Source organism: Staurois parvus, unplaced genomic scaffold (assembly GCF_062004578.1).
Source record: "Staurois parvus isolate SC_StPar_1 unplaced genomic scaffold, SC_StPar_1.0 ptg001426l, whole genome shotgun sequence".
In the NCBI taxonomy this organism is placed as follows: domain Eukaryota; kingdom Metazoa; phylum Chordata; class Amphibia; order Anura; family Ranidae; genus Staurois; species Staurois parvus.
In genome coordinates this window covers 46,173-59,128 of record NW_028319222.1, presented here as the reverse complement: position 1 = coordinate 59,128, position 12,956 = coordinate 46,173, and the positions used below count along the sequence as shown (strand labels likewise).

General features: G+C 45.1%; 1 protein-coding gene across 6 annotated transcripts in view; it reads left to right on the top strand.

The window, feature by feature from the left end:
• LOC149436080 (F-actin-monooxygenase MICAL2-like) overlaps positions 1-12,956 on the top strand; it is a 202,306-nt gene that overhangs the window by 143,184 nt on the left and 46,166 nt on the right. For all 6 annotated transcript variants that reach the window (XM_089662081.1, XM_089662079.1, XM_089662080.1 and 3 more), the window contains exon 3: positions 7,913-8,120. In XM_089662081.1, coding sequence (XP_089518207.1) covers positions 7,913-8,120 — 208 coding nt within the window. The remainder of the gene's footprint in view (positions 1-7,912; positions 8,121-12,956) is intronic.

The window sequence follows — 12,956 nt, the reverse complement described above, 5'->3', positions numbered from 1 at the left end:
ATACAATGAATGAATGGGGCTGAGAGTTCTACCAGACTTCAGCAGCAGGTGGGCGGAGCTGTGAACCCGGTTTACCAGCATCCACTAATATTCAAAAGGGATATTTGAATCTGGTGGGCGGGGTCATCTTCTGCCAAAATTCCTAAATTTTGTTTCTGTCCATCTGGGAGTTTTGAAGAATCTCGAACTTTTTTGTGTGTTCTAGTTCCTCCTCCTAATTGATGGTGGTTGGAACCCCTCATGATGGGCACAGTGGGTGTACAGACCTGGGAACTCAGTACTGGGATGGTGGGAACCCCTCATGATGGGCACAGCGGGTGTACAGACCCGGGAACTCAGTACTGGGATGGTGGGGAACCCCTCATGATGGGCACAGCGGGTGTACAGATCTGGGAACTCAGTACTGGGATGGTGGGGACCCCTTATGATGGGCACAGCGGGTGTACAGACCTGGGAACTCAGTACTGGGATGGTGGGAACCCCGCATGATGGGCACAGTGGGTGTACAGACCTGGGAACTCAGCACAGGGATGGTGGGAACTCCTCATAATGGTCACAGCGGGTGTACAGACCCGGGAACTCAGCACAGGGATGGTGGGAACTCCTCATAATGGACACAGCAGGTGTACAGACCCAGGCACTCAGCACAGGGATGGTGGGAACCCTTAATAATGGGTGCAGCGGGTGTACAGACCTGGGAACTTAGCACGGGGATGGTGGGAGCCCCTCATAATGGATACAGCAGGGCTGCCAATCGGGGAACTCAGCACAGAGACCTCACCTATAGAGTATCAATTAGAGTAACAATTGTGGGTGGACTCACCCTGCTGTGTCCAACCAATGGCTCTGCAATCAGCCAAGCTCATTGCTCCTTGCTGATTGGAGACCTCTGCAGAAAGACCACTGCTTCCACCCAGAGCAAAGGTTCCTCTCTGCAGCACACTGGCAGGGGAAAGGCTTTTCTACACAGGCTGTGGCTGCTTTGGAAAAAAAGACATTGTAAGACTTTGCATACCTTTTGTTTCCAAGCACCTGGAATGTCTTAAGTTGGTTTAACTTGAATGCTCATTTGGCCCCTAATTGGCTCTCTTGGCTCTTGAAGCTGGAAAGGCTGATTGTAAGCAAATTAGCCTACTGCCCTCTGGGCCCCACCAACCTGAACAACTTAAGACCCATCTCCCTGCTGCCATTTACCTCAACTCCTAGAATGCTTAGTCTACAATCGCCTGAGCTCCCATCTCACCGACAACAACCTTCTTGACCCTTTACAGTCTGGCTTTCGCTCACTCCACTCCACTGAAACTGCCCTACTAAAACTCACTAATGATCTACTAACTGCTAAAACCAATGACCACTACTCCATACTCATCCCAACCAACGGCCACTGCTCCGTACTCATCCCAACCAATGGCCACTGCTCCGTACTCATCCCAACCAACGGCCACTGCTCCGTACTCATCCCAACCAACGGCCACTGCTCCGTACTCATCCCAACCAACGGCCACTGCTCCGTACTCATCCCAACCAACGGCCACTGCTCCGTACTCATCCCAACCAACGGCCACTACTCCGTACTCATCCCAACCAACGGCCACTACTCCGTACTCATCCCAACCAACGGCCACTACTCCGTACTCATCCCAACCAACGGCCACTACTCCGTACTCATCCCAACCAACGGCCACTACTCCGTACTCATCCCAACCAACGGCCACTACTCCGTACTCATCCCAACCAACGGCCACTACTCCGTACCCATCCCAACCAACGGCCACTACTCCGTACCCATCCCAACCAACGGCCACTACTCCGTACCCATCCCAACCAACGGCCACTACTCCGTACCCATCCCAACCAACGGCCACTACTCCGTACAAATCCCAACCAACGGCCACTACTCCGTACCCATCCCAACCAACGGCCACTACTCCGTACCCATCCCAACCAACGGCCACTACTCCGTACCCATCCCAACCAACGGCCACTACTCCGTACTCATCCCAACCAATGGTCACTACTCCATACTCATCCCAGCCAATGGTCACTACTCCATACTCATCCCAACCAATGGCCACTACTCCGTACTCTTACTACTTGACCTCTCTGCGGCTTTTGATACTGTCGACCATCCCCTCCTCCTCAAAAAACTCTCTTGGCCTCCAAGACTCTGCTCTCTCCTGGTTCTTCTCCTACCTATTGCAGTGCTCCTTCAGCGTTACCTATAACTCTGTCTCCTCCTCTTCACTCCCTCTTTCTGTAGGGGTCCCTCAAGGTTCTGTCCTTGGACCTCTTTTCTTCTCCATCTACACCTCCTCCCTTGGTCACTTGATAAACTCCCACAGCTTTAAGTACCATCTCTATGCTGATGACACACAAATCTATCTTTCTACCCCTCACCTCCCCCCTTCAGTCTCCTCTCGTATTACTAACCTACTAAGTGATATATCGGCATGGATGTCACTCCACTTCCTCAAACTCAGTCTTTCCAAAATGGAGCTCATTCTATTCCCTTCAGCCCGTGCCCCCTCCCCGACTTCTCCATCAATATCAATACCACAACCATCGGTTCCTGCCCTCATGCCAGGGTCCTAGGTGTAATCCTAGACTCCCATCTGTCCTTTCAGCCCCAAATCCAGTCGCTGTCCAAATCTTGTAGACTTCACCTCCACAACATCTCCAAGATACGCCCGTTCTTAACCACAGAAACTACTAAGCAACTTATACACTCCCTGGCTATCTCTCGCCTTGACTATTGTGGTGAGGAACTAGCCAAATCAGCAACAGGCAGACAAACAAATATGAGGTCAGGATATAGCTGGGTAACACCAGGATGTTAGAAGAGATGTGCCATGGTCAAGAACTAGCAGTAACAGCCAGGCAAATGAAGATGGGTCAATACTAGGTTGGATCCCAACGTGAAGTCAGCAGAGATAGGCTGAGATCAGGAACTAGCCAAGTCAACAGGCAGGCAAGCAAAGGCAAGATCAGGATCAGGCTAGGTCACACCAGGAAGTCAGCAGAGATAGGCTGAGATCAGGAACTAGCCAAGTCAACAACAGGCAGGCAAGCAAAGGCAAGATCAGGATCAGGCCAGGTCACACCAGGAAGTCAGCAGAGATGGACCATGGTCAGGAATGGTCAGAAATGAATGAAGGTCAGAGACAGGCCAGAGGTGGTCAGGAACTAGCCAACTCAACAAAAGGCAGGCAAACAAAGTTGGGGTCAAGATCAGGCTGGGTCACACTAGGAAGTCAGTAGAAATAATCTGTGGTCAGGAACTAGCTGTGTCAGCAACAGGCAGTCAAACAAAGTCATGGTCAGGATCCAGCCAAGTCACACCAGGAAACTAAAGGAGATGAGCTGTGCTCAGGAACAAGTAGAGTCAGCAACAGGCAGGCAAACAACGGCAGAGTCAGGATCAGGTCGGGTTCCAACGGAAAGTCAGCAGAGATGGGCCGAGGTCAGGAACTAGCCAAGTCAGCAACAGGCAGGCAAACACAGCCAAGATCAGGATCACCAGGAATTCCGAGCAGAGCCAAGTCCAGGGGTAGGCCAAATCAGCAACATGTAAGCAGGTTACAGAAATAGGTGTGGATTCGGGTGGCAGGTTAACAAGTGAAGACAATCCATTGTTTCTTAAATAGGCCATCTGGCACAAATCAATGGGCTTAGGTGGGCGTGTTCTTATGTATTCCCTCAAATGTGTGTGCAACAGGCTGCCATTGACCCTTGCTTTGCTCACTGGAGAACGTGTACATCGTCTTCTGATGCCGTCCTAGAAACACCAAACGTTTTTCATGATTGCCTTGGGTTGTGATGAGGATGACTGAATATTGAATTGAAGCATTGTGCTGTAATGTTCAGAAAACAACATTTATTCCGAAGACAAATTGTATGCAAAAACAATACGTTTCAGGGACTGTCCTCTTCCTTCTTCATCAGGGCTTAAAGGAAAAAAGAAACAATGTATATGTATTCAAAGATCAATGAATACCAAATGATAAAAAGCTACACTCTCCTTTCTCTTCACTGCTGTGTGTGTCTCTTGGAGTTTATTCTTCTCTTCTTGTCCTGGTGACAACAAGAAACAAACTGAGGAAAAAATCTCCCCAGTGGGGTCACAGAGCAGTAATAGAGCAAAAAAAGGTTACAACTTCTTTCAGCTATTTAGAAATGAAATTGAAAAAAAAAATGTTTTGGCTCGAAATACACTTTAAAGACAGATTTACTATCAAACAGTTACATAATCACTCTACACGATAGCAACATGCAGCCCGCACCCTCCTGAGGTCATGGTGCATTGTGGGGTTCCTCTGCTGTCAGGGATGATGTAAGGACTCAGCAATGTCACGACCGACCCCCTTACCTCATCCAGCCATTGTATCGATGATGTCTAATGTCAAAGATTAATTAGCACAACACCCAGCTGGGTTTTAACAGGCCTGGAATTCTGGGCCGGCTCTGCGCACACAGGACAGGGGTGCGGACAGTGCTTCCAGCCTGCGTTCAAAGGTGCACTCTGGTCTCACACGAAAATTAACACGGATGCGGTCATAGGATCTCAGCTTCTTAGAACTTGGCTCCTGTCACTATATAGATTTGTATAAAATTGATATATTATATATGTAATATAGCTTTTATAGCAGCAAAGGGTGGGGCCAACTCAATATTGAACCCTCCGTACTAAGACTGGGGGGGCCATTAAAGTTCATGTGTGTGTAACGGCAGGCCGACCAATACTGTTGGCAATATAGTATATACAGTATATATATTATTATTATTATACAGGATTTATATCACGCCAACAGTTTGCTCAGCGCTTTACATTATAGTGGGAGACAATACAGTAACAATACAGTTCAATACAAGAGGGATTTGAGGGCCCTGATCCTGGGAGCTTACAATCTAGGAGGGAGGGGTGAATGGTACAATAGGTAATAACTGTGAGGGATGGAGTGGTTGGAAGAGTAGAGGATTCCAGTATTAGCAGAGGGTGGGATAGGCTTTCCTGATATACTGTGTGTGTATATATATATATATATATATATTTTACAATAATAAATTGTAAGAGATTGTAATAGATTGTAAGCTCCAAAGAGCAGGGCCCTCGATCCCCTCATGTTTTGCATTGTACTGGTATTGTTCTGTCACATGTTCTGTCCCCCTTTGTAATGTAAAGCGCTGAGCGAACTATTGGCGCTTTATAAATACTGTATAATAATAATAATTATATATATTTTAGAATAATAATTGTATTATAAATAAATAAGTATACAATTAGGCTTCATGTACACGGGATGTTTCTGAACAGTGGAAACTGACTGCTGGAAAATGTAGGTTAAAAAAAGTCTGATTATGCGCATTTGCGTTTAGAAGCGTTTTTTTAAAGATAAGCACAGGAGAACCTCCCAAATGCCCAGAGTGCACTGAAAAGTGGTAAATTATTAATGAATTCAGACTGTTTCAGAGAAATACAGAGAGTAGAAGCAGAGACAGCAGTATGTGTTGAGATTAGCTTAGGTGTGAGTTGCTCATTAACATTTCTTTTGTTTCCAAGGGTGGGAAAGGTGTCTGGTGGAGGGAGTCATTAAGGTCACCTGGCAGGGGGGTCTTTATGAGGAATTTGAGGTGTGAATGGTCATTAACATATCTTTTGTTTCCAAGAGTGGGAGAGGTCTGAGATGTGAATTGATCATTGCAACATGTGACCAGCTTGGTAGGAACATCCTGTGTTCAGTGTTTTGTCCATCTGAGTACCTTGAAAATGCTTTGCATGCATTTTTCATGATGAAAAAAGGCTCTGGACAGCATCGGGAGACCATAAGACTTGAAAAACAATTCAGACACAAACTCTTATAAATGTGATTTGCTGCGTTTAGCCTCGTTTACAAGCATTTGGCATTTGAAACGCTGATAAAATCGTCTGCTGAATGCAAGTTTTCTGCGTTCAAAAAAACGACTGTAAACAACATGTACATGTACATAGACACATAGGAAAACATTAGGGAGAGTTCAGGGGCTGCTGAAAAAAACGTGGAACAGCTCCTAAACGTGAGTTTATCATCTGCAGTGTACATGAGCCCTTAAAGTAATATATAACAATATATTTTTTTAATATATAATATATTTTATATATATATATAGAAAGAGAGATCATTATATATACAGTACATCACCTGTTTTTAGACTGAATCTGACATATTAGAGGGTCAGTTTGCTGAAAAATGGAAATTTGATTTATGTGTATGTGAAGCACATGGATCCAAAGACTCTTCCAGGGACTCCCCCAGCAAAAAGCTCTCAAGAGTCTCACTTTTCCTTCTAAAAAAAATTCATAGTTGGGACCGGTTGTAGGAGTCACGAACACAAACTTGGCTGCTGGAGTCTCTGAGATAAAAATGCCAGTTGGTGATCTAAGGTTGGATTTTGGCTGACTAACCCTTTAAGCCCAACTCAAAAAGAAGTTTTCTTTATTACCGATAGTTTTCCATAGGGAGGGTAAGAGTCAGAAATGCTGTCTAATGTTCTCCAGGAGGGATTCCTTCCCATTTCCTGTCCAGGTGTCACCAGGAATAAGAGGGTGCAGGTGTCCCCGTGAATAGTAGGCTTGAGGTGTCAACACAAATAGTAGAGTTCAGGTGTCACCACAAATAGGAGAGTACAGGTGTCACCATGAATAGGAGAGTGCTGGTGTCACCATGAATAGGAGAGTGCTGGTGTCACCATGAATAGGAGACTGCTGGTGTCACCATGAATAGGAGAGTGCTGGTGTCACCAGGAATAGGAGAGTGCTGGTGTCACCAGGAATAGGAGAGTGCTGGTGTCACCAGGAATAGGAGAGTGCTGGTGTCACCAGGAATAGGAGAGTGCTGGTGTCACCAGGAATAGGAGAGTGCTGGTGTCACCAGGAATAGGAGAGTGCTGGTGTCACCAGGAATAGGAGAGTGCTGGTGTCACCAGGAATAGGAGAGTGCTGGTGTCACCAGGAATAGGAGAGTGCTGGTGTCACCAGGAATAGGAGAGTGCTGGTGTCACCAGGAATAGGTGAGTGCTGGTGTCACCAGGAATAGGTGAGTGCTGGTGTCACCAGGAATAGGTGAGTGCTGGTGTCACCAGGAATAGGAGAGTGCTGGTGTCACCAGGAATAGGAGAGTGCTGGTGTCACCAGGAATAGGAGAGTGCTGGTGTCACCAGGAATAGTAGAGTGCTGGTGTCACCAGGAATAGGAGAGTGCTGGTGTCACCAGGAATAGGAGAGTGCTGGTGCCACCAGGAATAGGAGAGTGCTGGTGCCACCAGGAATAGGAGAGTGCTGGTGCCACCAGGAATAGGAGAGTGCTGGTGCCACCAGGAATAGGAGAGTGCTGGTGCCACCAGGAATAGGAGAGTGCTGGTGCCACCAGGAATAGGAGAGTGCTGGTGTCACCAGGAATAGGAGAGTGCTGGTGTCACCAGGAATAGGAGAGTGCTGGTGTCACCAGGAATAGGAGAGTGCTGGTGTCACCAGGAATAGGAGAGTGCTGGTGCCACCAGGAATAGGAGAGTGCTGGTGCCACCAGGAATAGGAGGGCGTGGGTGTACCCACGAATAGTAGGCTTGAGGTGTCACCAGGAATAGGAGAGTACAGTTGTCACCAGGAATAGGAGAGTACAGTTGTCACCAGGAATAGGAGAGTGCTGTTGTCCCCAGGAATAGGAGGGTTCAGGTGTCCCCAGGAATAGGAGGGTGCTGGTGTCCCCAGGAATAGGAGGGTTCAGGTGTCCCCAGGAATCGGAGGCTACTGGTGTCACCAGGACACAACAAACAATACAGACCAGACAGGTCTTCTAAACTTTCCCCACTCTACTAAATGCATATGATTTTGTTTCTCCCTATGCACTAAGGTTATCTATGTTTTTTTTTTTTTATTCTAGTGCCTAATTATTGGCGGGGGCCCTTGTGGACTGCGGCTTGCCATTGAGTTGGCTTGTTTAGGAGCCAAAGTGGTTGTGGTGGAAAAGAGAGACACCTTCTCCCGAAACAACGTTCTGCACCTCTGGCCGTACACCATCCACGACCTTCGATGTCTCGGGGCCAAGAAGTTTTATGGCAAGTTCTGCGCGGGAGCCATTGATCATATAAGTGAGTGTCATGGCAGAGGGGCTATGTGAGAGCTGGCTTTTGGAAAGCTGATTAAGGTGGATCTAACCCAAGATATATTTTTTTGCGTGTGAGATGCATGTGTATTAAGTGTAAGTGTAACACATCCAGAGTTACTCTTTCTCCAAAGCTTGTGAAGACCTAACCTTCAAACAGATTCCAAAAGATACTCTCCAAAATCTTGTAGAAAGCCTTTCCAGGAGAGCGGAGGATGTTAGGGCCGCAAAGGAGGTCCAACTCCACCCTAATGGTCATAGTTTTATTATGGGATGACCAACAAGCTTATTGGAACTTGTTGGTCATCCCATTCGAAAACCATGGACATTAATATGGAGTTGGACCTGCTTTGTGGCTCTAACATCCTCCACTCTATGGGGAAGGCTTTCCACAAGATTGTGGAGAACATCTATGGAAATTTATGTCCATTGGGAGGTCAGGCAATGATGTTGGTTGAGAAGACCTGGCTCACAATGGGTGTTCCAGTTCACCCCAAAGAACCTCAACCCTACTGAACATCGTTTTGGTGAACTGGAACACCCATTGTGAACCAGGTCTTTTCAACCAACATCATTACCTGACCTCCCAATGGGCATAAATTAGATGTTCTCCATAATCTTGTGGAAAGCCTTCCCCAAAGAGTGGAGGATGATAGAGCCACAACGGAGGTCCAACTCCATATTAATGGCCATTGTTTTCGAATGGAATGACCAACAAGTTCCAATAAGCTTGTTGGGCATCCCATTTTAAAACCATGAGGTGTTGAGGAACTTAACCTCAACCCTACTGAACATAAGTTCCTCAACACCTCATGGTTTTGAAATGGGATGACCAACAAGCTTATTGGAACTTGCTGGTCATCCCATTCGAAAACCATGGCTATTATTATGGAGTTGGACCTCCTTTGTGGCTCTAACATACTCCACTCCTTGGGGAAGGCTTTCTACAAGATTATGGAGAACATCTATGGAACAAGATTATGGAGAAAATGTATGTCCATTGGGAAGTCAGGTAATGATGTTGGTTGAGAAGACCTGACTCACAATGGGTGTTCCAGTTCACCCCAAAGATGTTCAGTAGGGTTCAGGTTAAGTTCCTCAAGACCAAACTGGCCAAGCTATGTCTTTATGGAGATGTTTCATTAAAAGACTTGGCTCACAATTCATCAAAAACGTAGGTAGGGTTGAGGTCAGAGCTCCCCACCAAACTTCCTGGCTTTGTACCAAGGGTCATGGGGGAACAGAAAAGGGTATTCCCCAAACTGTTTCCAAAACATTTCACCTTAAAATTATCTGAAATTATTTTATGCTTAGTATTGTTGTAGTATTAGTGTATATGTGTGAGCAGTGCGGGATCGGGTTCCTTTACTGCCCAAGGGAAAAAAAGGTCAAAGTGTCCCCCATTGCAGATTCTGCCCTTATTGCACCATCCCCAAAGTGGTGGCCGCCTCTTCATGCCTACCCCCAGCTATGTGTGTGTTGACCTACATTTTGGGGGATATCTAGTGAGCAGTGCATGTCAGTGTAGTAAAGAACATCTCAGACCCTTTGATGTACCACAAGGCATTCAAGCCAATTCTCATGCTCTGTGATGTACTGGGCTGGCCAAAAATGGTTATGGTTTTTGGTGAACTGCTGCTCAGTAAGAGTGCCGTAGAACTTAATCATCCAGATGTCATCCACATTAAATGTGCATGCGTAGGTGTAAACGGTCTCAAATGTGCCTCTTTTTTTCTGGGTCGGTGACTTTTAGATATGCTGACCTTTAGATAGCTGGTACTCCAAAGTCTGCTGGTAAAATCGACACTGGTCCTCTAAAGTTCTAAATTGGCACCTCTGGTAGTATCAGTCTCGTAGGTCCCCATCCCTCCGCAGCTCTCGCTGGTTCCTCCCTCTTACTTCCATGCTACTATGGAATAGTCATGAAGAAGGTGCACCCAATGTCCATAGGAATGCAAGTTCAATGGTGTAGGGTTGTCAGTGGTGTACCCCAAGGTTCAGTGTTATTAGTGGGGTACCCCAAGGTTCAGTGTTATTAGTGGGGTACCCCAAGGTTCAGTGTTGGGACCCTTACTTTTTAATATATTTATAAACGATATAGGGTCGGGGATTATAAATTCCATTTCAGTCTTTGCAGATGACACCAAGCTGTGCCGGGGAATAACGTCCTTACAGGATGTCTCCAACTTACAATCCGACCTCAATGCTCTGTGTAATTGGGGGACTATGGGGCCAATGAGGTTTAATGTTGATAAATGTAAGGTTCTGCACTTGGGGGCTAAGAATATACATGCATCGTACATACTAGGGGGGGTACAACTGGGGGGGTCAATGGTGGAGAAGTATCTGGGGTGGTCAATGGTAAAGGATCTGGGGGTTCTGGTAGATCACAAGCTTAATAATGACATGCAATGCCAAGCTACCGGTTCTAAAGCGAGCAAAATCCTCTCTTATATTAAGAGAGGTATAGACTCCAGAGAGAGAGATATCATATTACCCCCCCGGTACAAATCATTAGTAAGACCTCATCTGGAATATGCAGTTCAGTTTTGGGCACCAATTCACAAAAAGAACATTGGGGAACTGGAGAAAGTACAGAGAAGGGCAACCAAACTGATAAGAGGCATGGAGGAGATCAGCTATGAGGAGAGATTAGAGGAACTGAATGTATTCTCTACTGAGAAGAGGAGATTAAGGGGGGATATGATCTCCATGTATAATACATAAGGGGGGATATGATCTCCATGTATAATACATAAGGGGGGATATGATCTCCATGTATAATACATAAGGGGGGATATGATCTCCATGTATAATACATAAGGGGGGATATGATCACCATGTATAATACATAAGGGGGATATGATCTCCATGTATAATACATAAGGGTGGATATGATCTCCATCTATAATACATAAGGGGGGATATGATCACCATGTATAATACATAAGGGGGGATATGATCTCCATGTATAATACATAAGGGGGGGATATGATCTCCATGTATAATACATAAGGGGGGATATGATCTCCATGTATAATACATAAGGGGGGATATGATCTCCATGTATAATACATAAGGGGGGATATGATCACCATGTATAATACATAAGGGGGGATATGATCTCCATGTATAATACATAAGGGGGATATGATCTCCATGTATAATACATAAGGGGGGGATATGATCTTCATGTATAATACATAAGGGGGGGATATGATCTTCATGTATAATACATAAGGGGGATATGATCTCCATGTATAATACATAAGGGGGGATATGATCTCCATGTATAATACATAAGGGGGGATATGATCTCCATGTATAATACATAAGGGGGGATATGATCTCCGTGTATAATACATAAGGGGGATATGATCACCATGTATAATACATAAGGGGGGATATGATCTCCCTGTATAATACATAAGGGGGATATGATCTCCATGTATAATACATAAGGGGGGGATATGATCTCCATGTATAATACATAAGGGGGGATATGATCTCCATGTATAATACATAAGGGGGATATGATCTCCATGTATAATACATAAGGGGGGATATAATCTCCATGTATAAATACATAAGGGGGGGATATGATCTCCATGTATAATACATAAGGGGGGGATATGATCTCCATGTATAATACATAAGGGGGGATATGATCTCCATGTATAATACATAAGGGGGGGATATGATCTCCATGTATAATACATAAGGGGGGATATGATCTCCATGTATAATACATAAGGGGGATATGATCTCCATGTATAATACATAAGGGGGGATATAATCTCCATGTATAAATACATAAGGGGGGGATATGATCTCCATGTATAATACATAAGGGGGGGATATGATCTCCATGTATAATACATAAGGGGGGGATATGATCTCCATGTATAATACATAAGGGGGGGATATGATCTCCATGTATAATACATAAGGGGGGGATATGATCTCCATGTATAATACATAAGGGGGGGATATGATCTCCATGTATAATACATAAGGGGGGGATATGATCTCCATGTATAATACATAAGGGGGATATGATCTCCATGTATAATACATAAGGGGGGATATGATCTCCATGTATAATACATAAGGGGGATATGATCTCCATGTATAATACATAAGGGGGGATATGATCTCCATGTATAATACATAAGGGGGGGATATGATCTCCATGTATAATACATAAGGGGGATATGATCTCCATGTATAAATACATAAGGGGGGGATATGATCTCCATGTATAATACATAAGGGGGGGATATGATCTCCATGTATAATACATAAGGGGGGATATGATCTCCATGTATATATACATCAGTGGTTCATATAGTGAACTCGGTATAGTTATTCCCCCTGAGGTCATCACAGAGGACAAGGGGGCGCTCTTTACATCTGGAAGAAAAGAAATGTAATCTCCAAACACGGAAAGTTTTCTTCACAGTAAGAGCTGTGAGAATGTGGAATAGACTCCCTCAAGAGTTGGTTGTGGCCAGCTCAGTGGATTGCTGTAGGAAAGTCCTGGATTCTTTCTTGGATACACAGAATATAACTGGATATAACATTTATAGGGAAAGTTGATCCAGGGAATATCCAATTGCCTCTCGGGGGATCAGGAAGGAATCTTTTCCCTGCAGGAGCAAATTGGATCGTGCTTTGCTGGGTTTTTTCACCTTCCTCTGGATCAACTGTGGGTGTAGGATTATAACTTTTTTTTTTTATGGTTGAACTGGATGGACTTTTGTCTTTTTTTCAGCCAGACTAACTATGTACATTAGGAGGCCTTTATTGAGAATTGCAGCAA